Here is an 18,908-nt window from a genome sequence, read left to right as displayed (position 1 = left end):
AGCAACATTCAGAAAAAATTAATGTTAATTCCATCAAGTTAAGAATAAATTTAGCATATTCATTACTTGCAGAACAGTTATATTTTCTGCCTTTTGATGCATTTACCCAAAATGATCATTTATCATGCAAAACACTGATTGTACTAATCAATTTTTGCTTTTTATTCCATTTTCTTAGTACCTATTTTGGTGACATTTTAGCTGAAATTGTTAACAACATTTATATTTATATATATATGTATTGAAACTGAAAGACAAGGAAATTGGGTCACATCTATATGACTTTGAAAACCCTCCGCACTAGCAGGCCTTCCAAAGGAAAGCAGTACTCTTCAGTAAATCACAGCAGGTGCTAGAGCTGCCATTGCCAATGAGATCAAGTGTCTTCTTCTATTACAGGCAGAATCTGCCATTATATTTATTTTCACACCTGGAGTTTATAAATACAACCTTTATTGATCCATGTGCTAATCACAATTACAGGGCAAGACATAAGCACATAGTTCTAGTTTTAAAATCTGAACTTAAATCATACACTGGAATTCAGTTTGATTCTATTCAGCTCAATTCAGTTTGCCACTTCACTATACCCTTTGCAGGGAACAAAAGTGGTATGTGAGCAATGGCTATCAACAAGGGACTCAATCTAGTTGAAAAGACAAGCCTTTATAAACATAAGTAGAGAATAATATGAAAACAATAAAAAATACCTTAAAGTAACAATATAAAACACGATCACAGTACACCTAATAAGCACTCTAAAACATAAAGTAAAAATAAAGTCACTGAGTTACGAATATAAAATGAATTGTATCTTCTTAGGCAGAAAATGCATATTCTCAATGCAGTCAATTAAGATAAACATTATTCAAAATAAGAGCCTCCATTTCAATGAACCATAATTTGGTGTGAAACCACTCTGTGACTTCCTCCCATTCAAATACCCACACACATATGAAAATTCACTAGAAGTTGAGATCAAGTTCTGAATTTAACTAAGACGTGTGTAAATTCTTCTCAGAAGCAAAGTGGCTATACATTGTTCTATGCTGGAAAACTGGTACAGTTCTGTCAATGTAATAACATTGGCCCCGAGAGTTCCTAACGGCCACATGAGATTACCAATGACAATGTCAGACCTGAGAAGCTGCATTTCTTACTAGTCTTTTATCATTTAAAGTTTTCATCACTATTCAAGTCTCTGTGCCCTTACACAGTCTGTGATGTTAGCAGAATTAGTTGCAGATATCCTGAAGACAATCCCAGTGTTAGCAAGTTCACATCCTTTCCCTGGAGAAAACAGTTATACTTCCATGAATAGCATCTTGGCTTCCACCTCCTCAAAGCCCTTGAGAGTCCATTCCCCACTGTTTACTCCCTGGAGTTGATTTGACACCCTTTTTTATTATTATTATTTTTTTGAGACGGAGTCTCGCTCTGTCGCCCAGGCTGGAGTGCAGTGGCGCAATCTTGGCTCACTACAAGCTCTGCCGCCTCCCAGGTTCACGCCATTTTCCTGCCTCAGCCTCCCTAGAAGATGGGACTACAGGCGCCCGCCACCACGCCCGGCTAATTTTTTTGTATTTTTAGTAGAGACGGGGTTTCACCGTGTTCGCCAGGATGGTCTCGATCTCCTGACCTCGTGATCCACCCGCCTCGGCCTCCCAAAGTGCTGGGAGTACAGGCATGAGCCACCACGCCCGGCCGACACCCTTTTTTCTGAGACATTCTAATACTGAACTTGGTCTGTAGAAGAACATAGCCGCAAATGTTACATTATTTCAATATATCTGATATTAAGATTATTTTGGGGAGATTCCAGATTATAAAACAATAGTCCTTTTCTTTTTGTTCATCCTCTCAAACTGGCCAAAAATTTACATACGTTTCATAGATATGTATATCCATGAAGTCCTAATAGATCTTCTATGTCCAATTATGCTAAGAATTATTACTTCTTTTACAAATACCAAGTAAAAATACAAAAACTATATGATATCAAAAACAAAATGTAGGCCTGATTTAGCTAAGGAATTCTTGGCAAAACTAATATAATACCACAAGCATGCATAGAATACCAGCTTATTGAGGGAGAGGTTAACCAGGGAAACTGAAATTATTCAGAGCTATATTAGTTAATAAAATTCTCCAAGGTAATATTTTCCTGGGCTCCCAATATGTGTATTGAAATTGACTAAACTTTGCTAATTTTACATTAGCAGTAATATTATCCAAAAGCATTTGAAAGTTAACAGTTTGTTGATCGCAAAGTATTTAGTGACAATTATTTTATAGAGCAAATGTGTTTCCAAGGAGACTATTTTCTATTTCGCTGTGGTTTTGGGTTCAGGCAACAGTGACAATGTCCAAATAAAGACAGAAACAAGTAAGAGTAAGTGGACATATTTCCTCTACTTCTGTGATTTCAGTTTGGGTTTGAGGAAGAGCAGAAAGTCAACCAGAAAATCCTGCATAATGTTGTGGTTAAAGAATGTTGACATAAAAAGTGTTCTAGAAGCTTCTTTGTAACCATTTAAACCACTGCTGTACAACAAACAAGTTGTTAAGAATAGAAATACATACTTTGGAATAAAGGATTTCACTTCTATTTCCTAGAGAATACTTTGTAATGAAGGGAGTGTGTCTATGACAATATTACTTAGGAAAGACAAAATATCACATTATACTCCCCATATGTAATGAATGTATTCACTTATCTATGAAATTGGACCACCTTAGATCAAATTTGCTTTTAAGTAATGCAATATTTTCAATTCACTTAAAAAGATCTAAACTATTAATGGTATTTTTATATCAAATTATCTACCTTTCTACACAATGGTAGAGCTATTTAATATCATCCAGTTATCAAAATATCAGAAGTATATTACATGTTTTCTTCATTATATCAAGAAGTGATTTACTCATTCTTAAAGATTCAATGAAGGAAAAATTCACATGTTGAAAGTATCATTCTCATTAACTAAAAAGATTCCAATATGGTTATCAGTAAAGAGCATAGTAGAAGTCATATGAAGCAGCTAAAAAAATAGATGCTGGAGTCAGCCAGCCCATGTCCGGATCCAATCCAGGCCAGTTATTTAAACTGTAAAATCTCTGAATTCCAGTTTTCTTTGTGGGAAAAATAATAAAACCCATCTGATAGAGTTAGTACATTCTATCAATTAGCTTTCACAAATATTTAGCTCAGTGCTGGCGTAATATTGAATAAATTTTTATAACTGTCTCTTCACAGCTCCTCCCTGACCTTTGAAAGTTGTGAAATACTTGAAGTCAATTTTTTTCGGTGTCTCTAGGTTTTCTCCTCTTTCTCCATTGTGAGGCTTCTTCTTTTTGCCTTTCTACCTTGCCTTTCCCTACTTTCATTTCCAAAAATGTCCATTATATGTAGGATGATGCTAGCAATCTAAAGTTCCCCACTCGGGGGCGCCAACAAGTCGGCATTGCCCCCCCCGCCACCCCCATTCAGTACCTTTCCTTTTCATGTTTGGTTGATCTTGATTACAGAATAGTACTATCATGACTTTTGCTTTTTAAATATTTTAAATAATTCATCACTGTTCAGAAAAAGATGAAATATATTTTTCTGAATATGTATCAAAAGTATGAAATATATTTATATTTATATATAGTTGAACCCTGCAATGTTTTTCAATTTTTTTTTTCCACAGTAACTGGCAGGCTATTATGAATGATTTACAACAGATTATTCTGTGGTAAGGTAACTATAGGGAGAAGTAACTTACAATCGCAGTTGCCAGACCTAAAAGAAACCAATATACAAGTACTTGCAATAAACCCTTGATAAGGAAATGACCAGTCTTCTATTCCCACATTATGCTGTCATTAATCTTCAAGGGAAAAAAAATCTAAGAACGTTGGATCAACTTATTCACCCTGGTCTGTAGACAATGGCCCACTTGGGACTGGACCCAAGTTACCCAAAGATAAATAATTTAAGTAGAAAATACTTTAGCCAATGATTATAGGCTACTCATGTTTATAATAAAGCAGAAAGTGTCATGAGTTTCACCTTACAGGCTACAAAAAAAGATAACAAAGATATCATAGGAAGGAAAAGCCATTTGGAGGCCATTTTCAAGGCTACTCCAGTAATTGGCATTTCTTTTCCACACCTAAAGGCATTTCTATATTTTTATAAACCAATAAAATAGTCTGAACAATGTTACTGTTGCAAAAGCATCCTTTTCCAGGACAAGACAAAAATCACAAATTCTTAGCAAATAACAAACCTGAAAACTCAGACAAGGGGGAAGACTATCTGGAGAGGAAGGGAAAGGATTAAGAGATCTGGTACCCCTGTCACGTGGTGGGAAAGTCATGTAGCCACCAGAGCCCAAAAGGTCCAGAAAAACCACCTGCCCCTTTATATCAGTAAGTGAAATGCATATGAAATACATGGATGTGTTAAAAAACAAACAAACAAGCATGTATGTATAGACATATGTAAAACTTAAAATTAATTCCATTTTGAAAGAGAAAGTTCCAAAATAATACTAGAGTTGTTCTAAAATGGACTCTGATCCTCTGAAAGCCTGAAAAGTACCTACCACATTTTTTGGGTACAGTTTTTTTGTTACTACATAACTCAAAACAAATTATAGTCAATTTCTCATTAAGGAAAAAACTAAAAGTGAATTTTTCAAAGACCCCATTTAACTTTAAAAACTTTAACTTGGTGCTGAATCGAAGTTAAAATAGAAGTTAAATCTTTTCAAGAGAAACCTGAAAATTTTACTATTTTTTTGAAATTTTATATATAATAGAGGTAATCATACCAAAATATTTTAAAGCACCATTAACCATCCCCACCAAATAAAAAATGAAATTAGTTTGATAAAGAAACACACTAATAAGTGAATTTTTAAGCTTAGTTAATTTATATGATAAAAATAACTAGGTATTTAAAATTGTATCTAATCTAATATCTTCTATATCTCTTATTTATTACCTCATATTTTTGAAATACATATGCTATTCCATCTAAATCTCTAGTTATTGCATAATACAGCCCATTGTGAATTTTATGTTTATATAATGTAAATCTCATTTTCTTATAAAAATAACCAAAAAATTGATAGACAAATAAGCAATGATTAAAGTAAAAAATTTAAATTTGTTTTCTATTGATCCATAACCAATTACCACATATTTAGTGCATTAAAACAATATGAATTTATTATCTTAACAGCTCTGTGGGTCAGAAGTCCAGCATGGGTCTCACAGGGCTAAATTCCAAGAGTCATCAATGCTGCACTCCTTTCTGGAGTCTCTCGGGAAGAATCTGCTTCCTGTGCATTCAGGTTAATGGGAGAATTCTGTTTCTTGCAGCTGTAGGACCAAGGTAGCCATTTTCTTACTGGCTGTAAACTAAGGTCCATTTCCAGCTTCCAGGGGTGACTACATTCCTTGGTTTACAGCCCCAAGAAATCTGTCCTTCATTTTCTCTGTCTTCAAATGGGTCAGTTCCTTCTCCAGTCACATCTTTTTGCCCCATTCCTGTTCTGTACTTTTCCACTTTCAATTACTCATGATTAGATTGGGCCTCCTTAGATAATCTGGAATAAAATTTCCATCTCAAGATGGGATGTTTAAAATTTTGGCAATATTTTCCCTGAGGGATATATCCCTATAAGTGTGACTACTGGTTTAAAATATAGACTATGGTTTATTCCTGAATTTAAGTAGAAATGTCTAGTGTTTCACCAAGTCTGGAAAAGAAATGCCAATTACTGGAGTAGCCTTGAAAATGGCCTCCAAATGGCTTTTCCTTCCTATGATATCTTTGTTCTCTTTTTTTGTAGCCTGTAAGGTGAAACTCATGACACTTTCTGCTTTATTATAACTTTAATCACATATGCAAAATCCCTTTGCTGTGGAAAGTATCAGTTTCCAGGGATTCAAATATGGCTATCTTCGGGGAGAGGAGGGAGTTGTCACATTTTGTCTACCACAGAAATATTATCTAATATCTAAGGACCAGATAGTTTCTATGTAATTTAAATTCCTTCAAGGCATTAAAAGGATGATCACCTAAGTTCAAATTATGAAGCCACTAATATTGTCAATAATAATACCTAAAAAAGAAATCTACAAGCTGATGTAGTTTGTTAAAATAAATGCAAATGGACTTACTATAAGGCTACTAAGATAAATATAGCAGTGTATCAGAACAAAAGTAGAGCATGGCTAAGTAGGGTTTGTCTCAGCATGCAAGAAATGTCTAATATAAAGAAATATATCTGTATAATATACTATACTAACGACATTGCCACATTAACAATTTAGAAGAAAAACACACAAAAACACCTCAAAATATATCAAAAATTCATTATTAAAAATTTATCATGCAATATTTGTGAAAACTCCCAATAATCTAGGAATAGAACTAATATTTGAAACCAAAGTCTGAATCAATCAGAAACCCATTTTAAACATCAGACTTGGTGAAACACTAGACATTTCTACTTAAATTCAGGAATAAACCATAGTCTATATTTTAAACCAGTAGTCACACTTATAGGGATATATCCCTCAGGGAAAATATTGCCTAAGTAGGCAGAAAAATACATATATACATATAACATTAATAAGAGAGATTAGATTGATTTATAGCTATGCTATAAATGAAATGAGATAGATTTTATATTCTGTCTTATAACCTTATATGGTAAATGTTCATATTATAAAGTTAAATAAAAGTTTCAGTGGATCCAATTTGTTGTTTAAAAAAATTGTGTATGCTCTTATGTATTTGTATTTGCAAAGAAAAAGACCAGACATAATCTCATTAAATGAGTAACAACTGTTACTGCTGGGAATGGGAATGGAATTTGGGTAAGTGAAAGCATACTCAGATTTACAACACAACTTTTATACTTTTTGAGTACTTAAGATAAACTAAGTAAATAAATATATGTAAGAAGTGATAAATAATGAATAAAAGGATTAGATACAACTAAAAAAAATGTAATCAAATATACAATGCATAATAACAAACAAATGAAAAGTTGGCCCACACAAATTTCTTATCTTAAAAAATTCTCAAAACATGTCTGAGAGTTTTCTTCCTCACATTTAAATCATTCAATAAATTACTGTTAAACATTGGTCTTTCAAAATAAAAAAGTAAAGATATTAAAAGTTGTGGCTATCATTTGGTAAGAGAACTAGAACAACCGGAAAGAATTACACTGCAGACTCAGAAATCAGTGCTGGGGGGATCTTAATACACCTCCCTGCTGTGACCTCCCTGTGTAATGCATTTGCTAGGTTTTCATGCCTTGGGAGGTTATTCTTGCAAATAATTTTCCCATATTGCTCAGTACACTGTGTTGGACAAAGGCATTCATGTTGCTCAGGGAAGGATAAGGCTGTGTTTAAGGGGCGCTTTCTTTCACAGAAGAGCTAGGAATTCGACATTTGGCAAAATCGGCTTTCCCAGGGAGCATTTCCCCCATTTTCCCACAGTCATAGAACTTTTCTAAAACAAAAAATGATAATATATTAGGTTTACAATTGTAGGTTGTTATTTTTGACTACTACATAAAATTTCTTAAATCTGGAAAAATTAATAACCCAAAAATTTCATTAAAATTCAAGGTATAATAAAACTTATAAATTTAAATTATCTAATTTCCATCTTTGTGAGGATTTACCTCTCTTTCATATATGCAAGTTTAGTCCTCTTCAATTGCATATAGACGTGTTTTTGTTTTACAAAATAGATTTGTTTTTGTTATTTTTGTCAATAAATAAAACACAAAATATTTTAAATAAGCAAAGGAAACTGAACCCAGTTGGAAACATAATTTCATATTATCATTTATGATAACATAAAAGCTTATTTAACCAGAGAAATACATATTAAAGCATGTATGGTCTAAAAAATATTAAAATGTCAGAATTACTTTCTTGTACCAATATCATTAAAACTAATTTTCTCCTCCAGTAGGTAACTTCTGTCTTCCTACCATGTTCATAGTCCTCTTTTTGATCTACCTGTCTCAAAGTCTATCAGTTTGTATATACAATTGACCCTTGAACTGATATAATATCAGAAGTTATTAAATTTTACATCAGACTCACATGCAGTTGCCATTAAAAATGTAGTTTCCTGGGCTTTGACCCCAAATTTTGATTCATTAGGAGCAGAATGGCCCCCAGAAAACTGAATTTTAATAGGCATTTCTGGTAATTTTGAGGTACTCTGTGGATCAGAGCTTGAGAAATAGTGTTCTTTATATATTTTTTCAAGAGATAAATATACAGATCATTTTCAAGAGAGTATCATTTGTATATATATTTATATTCATAATACAGATAATTTTCAAGACTTCAATTTATATATATTACATATACAAATATTTAACTTATTTCTATATAAATGAGACTCTTGAAAACTATCTGTATTATAGGTGTTAAGCTTGGATCAATCAGGGGTTTTAAATTTGATTACCAATTAAATTTTAAAATAATCCATTTTATGCCTCTCTGCTTAAAAATCATTACATATAGATTATTTTTCCACCAATCTATAACCCTTGAACAAAATCTTAACACTCCGCCTGTCACGATTACATTTGCTTATCTTTAATGGATTTTAGGAGTTTTAACCCACCACACAATTTTTATATACAGTTGACCCTTGAACTACACAGGGGTGAGTGGTGCCAAACTGTTGCACAGTTGAAAATCCATGGTTAAATTTTGACTCCCCCAAAATGCAACTACTAATAGCCTAGTTTTGGCTGAAAGCATTACCAATAACATAAACAGTCAATTAACACATATTTTGCATGTTATATGTATTGTATACTATATTATTACAATAAAGAAACTAGAGAAAAGCAAATGTTATTAAGATAATACGGAAGAGAAAATATATCTACTATTCATTAAGTGCAAGTGGATCATCATAAAGGTCTTCACCCTTATCATCTTCATGTTAAGTAGGCTGAGGAGGAAGAAGAGGAGGGATTGGTCTTGCTGTCTCGGGGGTGACAGAGACAGACGTGGAAGAGGTAAAAGGGGAAGGAGGAAAAGGCATGCTGGGTGTAATTTTGTGAAAGCACACTGTAATTTCTGCCTGGCTTTTTGCTTTTCATTTATCTAAAAACGTTTCTATAAGGCACCAATCCTTCTTCCACCATTTGCTTCAGTGTCAGTACCCATATCATAGAAGTGTCCATGCCGTAAAAGAAGTCAAAAGCAGTCTTGAATAATCCGAACCATTGTGCCAGCTTGTCTAATGTCAATTTGTTTTCTGGCACTGCTTCTTCTCCATCTTCTTCCTATAGTCTAGCACTGGTTTGGAGGCACTCATCACCATCAAGTTGTCTTCTGTTAATTCCTCTGATTTGGTGTCTGTCACCTCTTGAATCTCTCCACGATCCGTATCTTGGGACCCTTGTCCCTTCACCTTTTTTGTTTTGTTTTGCCGTATCCACAGTCTCTTTTGTGATTTCCCTGACTGGTTGTGTCATAAGATCGTGTACAACATTTAGACACCACTTTCTCCAGTAGAATTTTATGTTTCAGGCTTCGTGCCTTTTTCTATAACAATGATAGCATTTTCAGTGGTGTAATTCCAGACTTTCATGACATTCCCTCCGCTGGGGTTCTCTTCTATAGCATGGACAACCTTTCCATACAGTACCATGTGTAATGAGCTTTAAAGGTCCTCCTTATGATACAGTCTAGAGGCTGAATTAGATACATTGTCTTAGAGGGCAAGTAGACCATTCATATGTCTTCAGTGTTGAACTCATGGGGTTCTGGGTGGCTGGAGGCATTGTCTAATATCAGAAGAACTTTAAAATGCAGTCCCTTACTAGCAACATACTTCCTGATTTCAGGGACAAAGCATTGATGGAACCAATCCAGAAAAAGCATTCTCTCATCCAGGCTTTCTTGCTATACAACCAAAAGACTACCAGCTGGTGTTTATAGTTTCCCTTCAAGGCTTGGGAGTTAACAGCTCTATAGATAAAGGAAGTCCTGATTATAAACCCAACTGCATTTGTACAAAACAGTAAAGTTAGCCTATCCTTTCCTGACTTAAATCCTGGGATTTGTTTCTCTTCCTAATAAGTGCCTTTTGTGGCATTTCTTTCTTCCAGAATAGGACAATTCTATCTGCATTAAAAATCTATTCAGGAAGATATCCATTTCTCCTCAATGAGATTCTTAGTGGCATCTGGAAATGCTTGTGGTGCTGCTTTGTTGGCAGAAGCTGCTTCTCCTGTGTTTGACAATTTTTAAGCCAAATCTGTTTTTAAAATTATCAAACCATCCTTTGCTGACATCAAATTCTCCAGCTTTTGGATTCTTCATCTTTGTTTTGCTTTAATTTGTCATAGAATAATTTTGCTTTGTAGGCCGGGCACGGTGGCTCACACCTGTAATCCTAGCACTTTGGGAGGCCAAAGTGGGTGGAGCACCTGAGGTCAGGACTTCAAGACCAGCCTGGCCAACATGGTGAAACCCCATCTCTACTAAAAATACAAAAATTAGCCAGGCGTGGTGGCACATGCCTATAATCTCAGCTACTCAGGAGGCTGAGGCAGGAGAATTGCTTGAACCTGGGAGGCGGAGGTTGCAGTGAGCTGAGATTGAGCCACTGCACTCCAGCCTGGGAAACAGATCGAGACTCCATCTCAAAAGGAAAAATAATTTTGCTTTTTAAAAATCATATTTGTGTCTATTAGTATGCCTTTCTTATAGCGATCCTGCATTCACGTAAAAGCTGAATTTTCAATATGAGACAAAAAGGAATTTTGCAAAAAGTGCAAGGTTTTTGCACCTGCCGGCATAGCTGCAGCAACAGTTTCACAAATTTCCTTTTCTTTTTTTTTTTTTTTTTTTTTTTTTACAATGGTCCTTACACTGTATTATCTCAACACGGTGGGCAATAGCAGCAGCAGACCTCAATCAAGCAATAAAACCTTTTCTTAAAATGTCACAACTTTTTTTCTGCTTTTTGGGAGCACTTCCAGAATCACTAGTCGTACTTTCTATGTACTATTTTTTCATAATGTTATTCAAAGTTTACAGTGTTGCACTAAACAATGAAAAATACGCAAAACCACGAGAGATCTTTTTCTTTGAGACAGAGTCTCACTCTATCACCCAGGCTGGATGGAGTACAGTGATGTGATCTCTGCTCAATGGGGCCTCGACCTCCCAGACTCAGGTGATCCCTCCCACCTCAGCCTCCTGAGTAGCTGGGACTAGGCACACACACATCACTACATCTGGCTAATTTTTGGTATGTTTTGTAGAGATGGGGTTTTGCCATGCTACCAGGCTAGTCTCAAACTCCTGGGCTTGGTCAAGTGGTCTGCCCACCTTGAACTCCCAAAATGCTGGGATTACAGGCATGAGCCACCACACCCAGCTGAGATCACTTTCTACTGTAATACACAATTTATTTGAAAGATAAACTGCTCCTGTGGAGATGATTAGCATCACATGGCATTTTAAGCTGATACTTGCAACAGTTGAGCTCACCACAACAGCAACAGGAGATGGCTATGAAATTATTACAGTAATACAATATGCACTACAGTTAATTTTAGGCAATTATGATTTAATATTACATCTTTACATTGGTTTACATTTATCTCAACTGCAAATGGCACTATGTATGCTCTGTAAATGTTTGTATATGTAAGTTGTGAAATTTTCATTATAGTAAATAATACAGAGTAATATCTATCTATATTTTTTGCACTTGTGGCATAACTTTTTATTTTAAAAAATACTTCTATGTGACATGGTTCATCCACAAGTTTTTAAAATTGTCAAAACTCTCCAAAAAAATTTTCACTATATGTATTGAAAAAAAGCACACATAAGTGGACCCACACAGTTCAAATCCATATTGTTAAAGTCAAAGTCTGTTTACATGATATCAACCCATAAAATCTAGACTTGATATCCTGTATACATGGTAAGTTTCCTTTCACCCATTCTCTTCAAATCAGAGATCAATTTAATGAGTCCCCATACCAGTGAGACTACTGAGCCTACATAAGCAACAATGAGATTCTATTTACTTAGAGGATATATTATCCATTCTAAGAGTTAATCATACATCATCTCATATTTGCAATTGCATTTATTCCTCTTGAAATTTCAGGGCTCAATAAAGCCTCTTTCAAATTATAAAGAGATGGATAGGAAAGGGGAAAATTCAAATAAAATACTTTAATACTTATCGGTGGTTCTTACAATAACAGTAATTTAAAAGACTTCTTGCTGGGCACAGTGGCTCATGCCTATAATCCCAGCACTTTGGGAGGCTAAGGAGGGCGGATTACGAGGTCAAGAGATCAAGACCATCCTGGTCAACATGGTGAAACTCCGTCTCTACTAAAAAATACAAAAATTAGCTGGGCGTGGTGGCGTGTGCCTGTAGTCCCAGCTACTCAGAAGGCTGAGGCAGGATAATTGCTTGAACCCAGGAGGCAGGGGTTGCAGTGAGCTGAGATCGCTCCACTGCACTCCAGCCTGGCAACAGAGTGAGACTCTGTCAAAAGAAAAAAAAAAAATTCTTAGAAAAACACAAAAAAATGATCAGTGCCATAGACACAGAGCTTCTAAATTTAAAATCAACAATGTTACTTTATGTTGTTGTTTGATGGTAGTCCAGTCTTATTATGTCAACGATATTTATGTCATTTATAATAGGAAAGAATAAAACAGATCTGTGATTAAACCTGGTGGGACTTTATTAACTAACTTGTACAGATAATGAGCCAACATTTGCTTTGCAAGGTCAAAATAAACGACACAATATTTTCACAGTCACTACATTGCCAAATGTCATATTGTAGAAGACCAAACAGTTACAGATATTGCTTACAAATTTAGTCAATCCTATAGATAAACTGAGCATTTACATTATTTTAGATAAAGCCTATTTCAAAATGCATTGCAAGAGTTATTCTCAATCATATTTTAAAGCATAATTACTATGACAATATATTATTGTAATAGTGTTTTATATAGTAATATTGTTTGATAATTATATACATAACTACATTATTACAATAATAAATACAATTGCATTTTCAAATTGTACTATCCAAATTGTTACATGTGGGTTGCCTTCACACTAAGAACTGCTGTGTGAAATTTGTAACAGCAGATATATGAGTTTAAAGTTAAAGTTGGTTTACTTGGCACATACTTGGTATGTGCCACTCCTGGAGCCTGGAGAAAAAGTATTACAAATCTGTACAAAAGACTGAAACTTCTTACTATATGATTGCAAACCAAGTAAAAACAATAATAGAACTAGTAGGTTTTTCTCCTCTTTCTTTTCAATCTAAATAAAAAAATACCATCAAGCAGGCAAATAAAGATACCTCCACTTTACTAGCATCGCAAAGTAGATTGGTAATTCCACATGGGAAATTAATATTCCCCAATAATTTTATGCATGTCTTCTGTGTACATGCATAAAACTGATATGCCAAATAATCACAGTGCAGAAAAGATGATTAAACAAAAGATCTACTTGTCTCTTAAGTACATGGTAACTTGGACTGGCTCAGCAGTAAACATTACATCATAAAGACAAGCATAACATGTGGTTAAGCAAGAATTCGAAAGGCATGAGGAAAGGAAACAATAAAAGCCTCTATGAGCCAGTGTTTCAACCACACTACAGTGATCCCCATGTCTTTATTCCTGGAAAAATGAGACAGCAAACATTTCCAAAATAAAACTGCTAAGGCCATCCTTCATTAAGAAATACGCGCTCACCTCCATAGATCCAGGAAACATGGCATTCTTTTTCTCCTTTTCATGGAGCTCCAGGGATCTCAGCTCACAGCAGAACCCAGTCCCTGCCTACAAATTTTCACTGTGAGCCATAAGGCTCCCTGTACACAATGGGGCCAGCTGGTAAGCAGAGAACTAGAAAGCAAATGATTTAGATTGCCTGATGAAAACGTTAACATCAAAAACAACATGCCATCAGGATTGAGCACCAGGACAAAAATAGCTATGACAAAGCAGCAGTGGAAACAATTCTGCAGGTAACTTGGTTGGCAAGAATTGGCTAAAGAAGACTAACTGGTCAACATGATAACTTGGGTCTAAAAGTGAATTCAGTTGAAAATGAATATTTTCTGTTACTGTTTTTTCAACTACTAGTAAATTTAGTCTACTGTTGCCCTCATATTGCTCTGTCCTCACCATCCACCTAGCTGTCCAAGATAAAATCAGAGTGCTTTTCAGAAAAGAAAAGTCCAAAATATTAAGTTAGGAAAAGAAATTTCCAAAACATTAAGGATTCTTTGAAACAATTTTGTCCTTTAGTCTTGGAATAAAAACTAAAATGTAGTCTAGCAAAGTTGGCATCTTTTAAAAGAAAAAAAACACTAAAAAGCACTCAAAATCTAGGCCTCAATTTTTGTTATAGTACAAAAACAATATATGCTCATAGGAGAAAATAAAATAATGGCAAGAAAAATGCAACATAACAGACATCAAAAACCCATCAGGGGAAAAATAAGCAAAGTAATTGAAACATAATTAAACCATATGATTTGTATCCATGCAGATCCTTTTTTATGCATACATATTTATATATTTTTTAACTATTATATATAGCATATTAAATATCCATTTAATTGTTTCAAATTTACAATACGATAATATAGAGAAAAAATACGGGCTAAAAGTTACTAATACAATAATGAAAAATGTAGGAAAATGAGAAATTAAACAAATTAAATTTTTAAAAATACATAAGAATATAACAAAATTGATAGTACAGAAAATATTGACTGAAGAGTCTTGCTTTCAAATTCTCATTGAAACCAACTTGTTTATTGACTTGCTGAAAGCCCAAATATTTTTGATCAACATATATGCTACCAACAGTTTGCAATATACACCAATATGTACTCATATACATTTTTATATAGGTTCATTACATAAAATGATTAAGAATTAGACTAAATGAAAAGTCTAGTGTACTAGTTTCCAATAGCTACTGTAACAAATTACCACAAACTTGGTTTACACAACAGAATTTTATTCCCTCACGGTTCTGGAATGCAGAAGTCTGAAGGTGAAGTCTTTTCAGGGCTGTGTGTCCTCCAGAAACTCAAGGGAAGATTCCATTACTTGCCTCTCTCAATTTTTGGTCAGTGCCAGCATTCTTTGGCTTGTGGATACATCACTCCAATCTTAGTCACCATGGTCTCATTACTCCCTCCTCTTCTCTGTGTGAAATTTTCCTCTGCTTCTGTCTTACAAGGACACTAGTGCGACATTTAGGGTCCACTGGGATAAACCAAGATAATCTCCCTGTGACAAGATACTCATTCATATCTACAGAAGACCTTTTTTTCAAATAAGGTAATATTTACAGATTTCGGGGATTAAGAGGTGATGTCTCGGAGGAGGGTAATTTTCAATCCTAACACAGTCTACCCTCTGGACTTCAAAGATTCACATTCATCCCACATACAGTATACATCCACCCCAACCCAATGTCCACAAAAGTCTCAACTTATTACAGTGAAGTTCAAATTCTTATCTAAATAATAAATCGCTCAAAAGTCCTAAATCTTGTTATCTAAATCAGCTATGGGTGTGATCCATCCTGGGACAAAATCCCTTTCCATCTATGAACCTGTAGACTACAGAGCAAGTTATCTATTTCCCAATTATGATGTTAAGACAGGCAAAGGATAAGTTATCAACATACCCATTCAAAGAGAAGAAAAGAGTCACTGATCCCCTGCAATGCTGAATCCAGCAGAAAAAAATTCCATCAGGTTTCATGACCTAGGAACACCCCTCTGGGCTTGGGACCCTGCCCTCTGGGTCAGAAGCTCTGGCCTCTGTGCCCACGATTCCAGCCTTGGAATCACTATTCCTTTTTACTTGAAAGATAGTACATAATTGAAGTTGAGTAGTTTTATCAGCCTGCTTCCTACCTATAAAAATTTTGAGTGTCCAACAGCCTTCCCTCACTTTGTCTTGTCTCTGTACCTTTCATTCCAAACTGACAGAGTTTCTGCTGATATAACATTATCAAAACCTTGTAAGTTTCCTGTACATATAATGAGGATTTACACAATTATACAAGAGGCTCCTCCCCAGGTTTTTCCTGGATAGTCTCATATCTTTATTTGTGGCTTCCACTGGGCTGGTTGAATGGATTCATGAGTCCCATATCTAATCTCTTTTGCACTAGCAAACTTTGTCTAGCCACAACCTTAACCCTGTTTCCAGCATGCATGTGTAACAGTGAAGCTGCTAATTTTAACATCTTTTGCAATCTGTATAAGCAGGATATTTCCCAAATCATCAAACGCTGGCTCCTTTTTGCTTAAACAGTTCTTTCCTCAAATATCTTTCTCTCCTCACACTTTACTATAAGCAGTAAAAAAAAAAAAAAAAAAAAAATCATGCTCTATCTTTAGCACTTTGCTTGGCAATCTTGTCAGCTAAATATACAAGTTCATCACTTAGAAGTCTTACTTTCCACATAACTACAGGATATCATTTAGCTAAATTTTCTGCCACTTTATGACAAGGTGTCACCATTCTTCCAGTTTCCTATAGCATGTTCCTCTTTCCTCCTTTATCAACAGTGCCTTTAATGTCCATTCATCTAGCAACAGTGTCTTGATGATGCTATACATATTTTCTAAGATGAGAAAGACTTTCTCCACACAACTTCCACTTCTTCACTGAGCCCTCACTATCAATCTTTAACATTCATTTTTCTACCAATAGTCTGTTCAAGGCAATATAGACTACTTCTACCATGTGCCTCAAAATTCTTACAGCCTCTATACATTACCCAGTTCCCAAGTCACTCTACATTTTAGGTACTTAGGTAGTTTACTCCTGGAAACAAAATCTGCATCAGTCAGGATTCCACCAGAGAAACAGAACCAGCTGAGATATATCAATGTATGTATACACACATATACATGGCAGAGACTTGTTGCAAAATATTGGTTTATGCAAGAGTGGGGTGGGGACTGGTTAGGCAAACACCAATCCATAAGACAGACAATTAGGAGGTGTAAGCTGGAAACTCTCATGCAGGAGTTGATACCGTAATCCATGGGAAGAATTTCTTTTTTCTCTAGGAAACTTCAGTTTTGCTCCGAACTTTCAACTGACTGGTTCATGCCCACCAGAAAATCCAAGATAATCTCCCCATCAGAAGATCTTTAACTTAATCATTTCTGCACAGACCTTTTTATCCAAATAAAACCACATTTACAGGTTTCAGAAGTTAAGATCTGATATTTTTTAGGGAGAGGCATTTTTTTAACCTACTACCACTAGTATTTAAAGAAATTCATCTAAAATTTCCTTGGATCTGACCCACAAATTTTTATTGCAATTTTATTAATTTCTATTTTTTCAAGCCTATTATTTTCTAATTATCCCAAAATATAGACTTTCTCTTTAAATACTTTTGTTATTATTTCGATACGTTCCATTTAAAAATATTTTAGGATCACTTCCACTAGCCAAAACTGGTTCTTCGTGTTCTATTCCCTGCTTACTCTTTGGTGTTCTTCTGTATCCATCCATGCAGTAAGACTTCAGAGAGTCATCTCTTATCTTACCCACATCCAGTGGATCCTCAAGCCCTGCTAGTACCTGTTTAGTTCATTTCAAATCCATCCCACTCTCCCCCTCCCAACTCTGACCATTCTTGCTTTAGTTGTTACTAGAGGTGACAGAGCTCACTAACTGCTTCCAGTCAAAAGTTTTAACTAGGGAAGTAGGGCTCCCATTACTCTCAGAATTAAGTGCAAACAGCACAGACATCTAAAGTCCTTCCTGGTTTGGCCTCTATCTATCCCTAAAACCTTACCTACTGTTTCTATCACTTTCCTTTCATGTACCACATGGCAGCCTGAACTACTGTCAATTCTTCTCAGAATATGTTTTCTTCTGCTTCTATATTTTGGAACACACATGCTGCACACTCCTGCCTTGCCAGGCCAAATAACTTTGATGAGCCCACTCATATTTATCATCCAGAATTTGGCCAAGAGAGTTGTGTTTATAAGAAGGCATCCCTATACATTTTAAATAGGTGAACTGTATGTGAATTATATCTCATAATATTGTTTTTTTTTTTTGTTTTTGTTTCTTTTGAGACAGAGTCTCCCTCTGTTACCCAGGCTGGAGTGCAGTGGCATGATTTTGGCTCACTGCAGCCTCCACCTTCCGGGTTTAAGCGATTCTCCGGCCACAGCCTCCCAAGTAGCTGGGATTACAGGTGCCCCCCACCACACCTGGCTAATTTTTGTATTTTTAGTAGAGATGGGATTTCACCATGTTTGCCAGGCTGGTCTAAAACTCCTGAGCTCAAGTAATCCACCTGCCTTGGCCTCCCAAAATGCTGGGATTACACACATGGGCCATCACGACCGGCATGCAATTTTTTTTTTAAAGAATGCATAACTTTTGGCAATGCTCGCAGACTCATGTAAGCTTATACACATCTTCCACGGCCTTTCAGGCTCCCCGCATACCTACATTCATAACATTCATACTGTGTTGCCATCTATTGGCTCATCTGACTCCTTGATGGCCAGGCCACGATTCATTAATCTTCACATTCTCCTCAATTAGTATGATGCCTGGCACAAAGTAGACACTTAGTAAATACTGTTGAATAAATAATTGAAAGAATATAATCTTTAAACACAGCAATTCGTGGTTGAAACAGGTTATAATAAATCTACCCATTATTAGACCTGAGTTTACAGTTTCCTGAATTGAAGTTAATTAGGTATAATTTACCACTTAGAAAGTAAATTACTTTTAGGATTGAATTACTTTTAGGATTGACACATACTAGC

At 35.3% G+C, this 18,908-nt stretch overlaps 1 protein-coding gene across 5 annotated transcripts in view; it reads right to left on the bottom strand.

Annotated features, from left to right (window-relative positions):
- COL21A1 (collagen type XXI alpha 1 chain) overlaps positions 1-18,908 on the bottom strand; it is a 198,055-nt gene that overhangs the window by 23,355 nt on the left and 155,792 nt on the right. The window contains exon 1 of one of the 5 annotated variants that reach the window (XM_030929573.1): positions 13,816-13,981. The exons of the other annotated variants lie outside the window; for them this stretch is intronic. Coding sequence (XP_030785433.1) covers positions 13,816-13,836 — 21 coding nt within the window. The 5' untranslated portion in view covers positions 13,837-13,981. Of the gene's footprint in view, positions 1-13,815; positions 13,982-18,908 lie in introns of those variants that run through there. 5 annotated transcript variants of the gene reach the window in all.

Source organism: Rhinopithecus roxellana, chromosome 4, assembly GCF_007565055.1.
Source record: "Rhinopithecus roxellana isolate Shanxi Qingling chromosome 4, ASM756505v1, whole genome shotgun sequence".
In the NCBI taxonomy this organism is placed as follows: domain Eukaryota; kingdom Metazoa; phylum Chordata; class Mammalia; order Primates; family Cercopithecidae; genus Rhinopithecus; species Rhinopithecus roxellana.
This window is presented reverse-complemented; position numbering and strand designations above follow the sequence as displayed.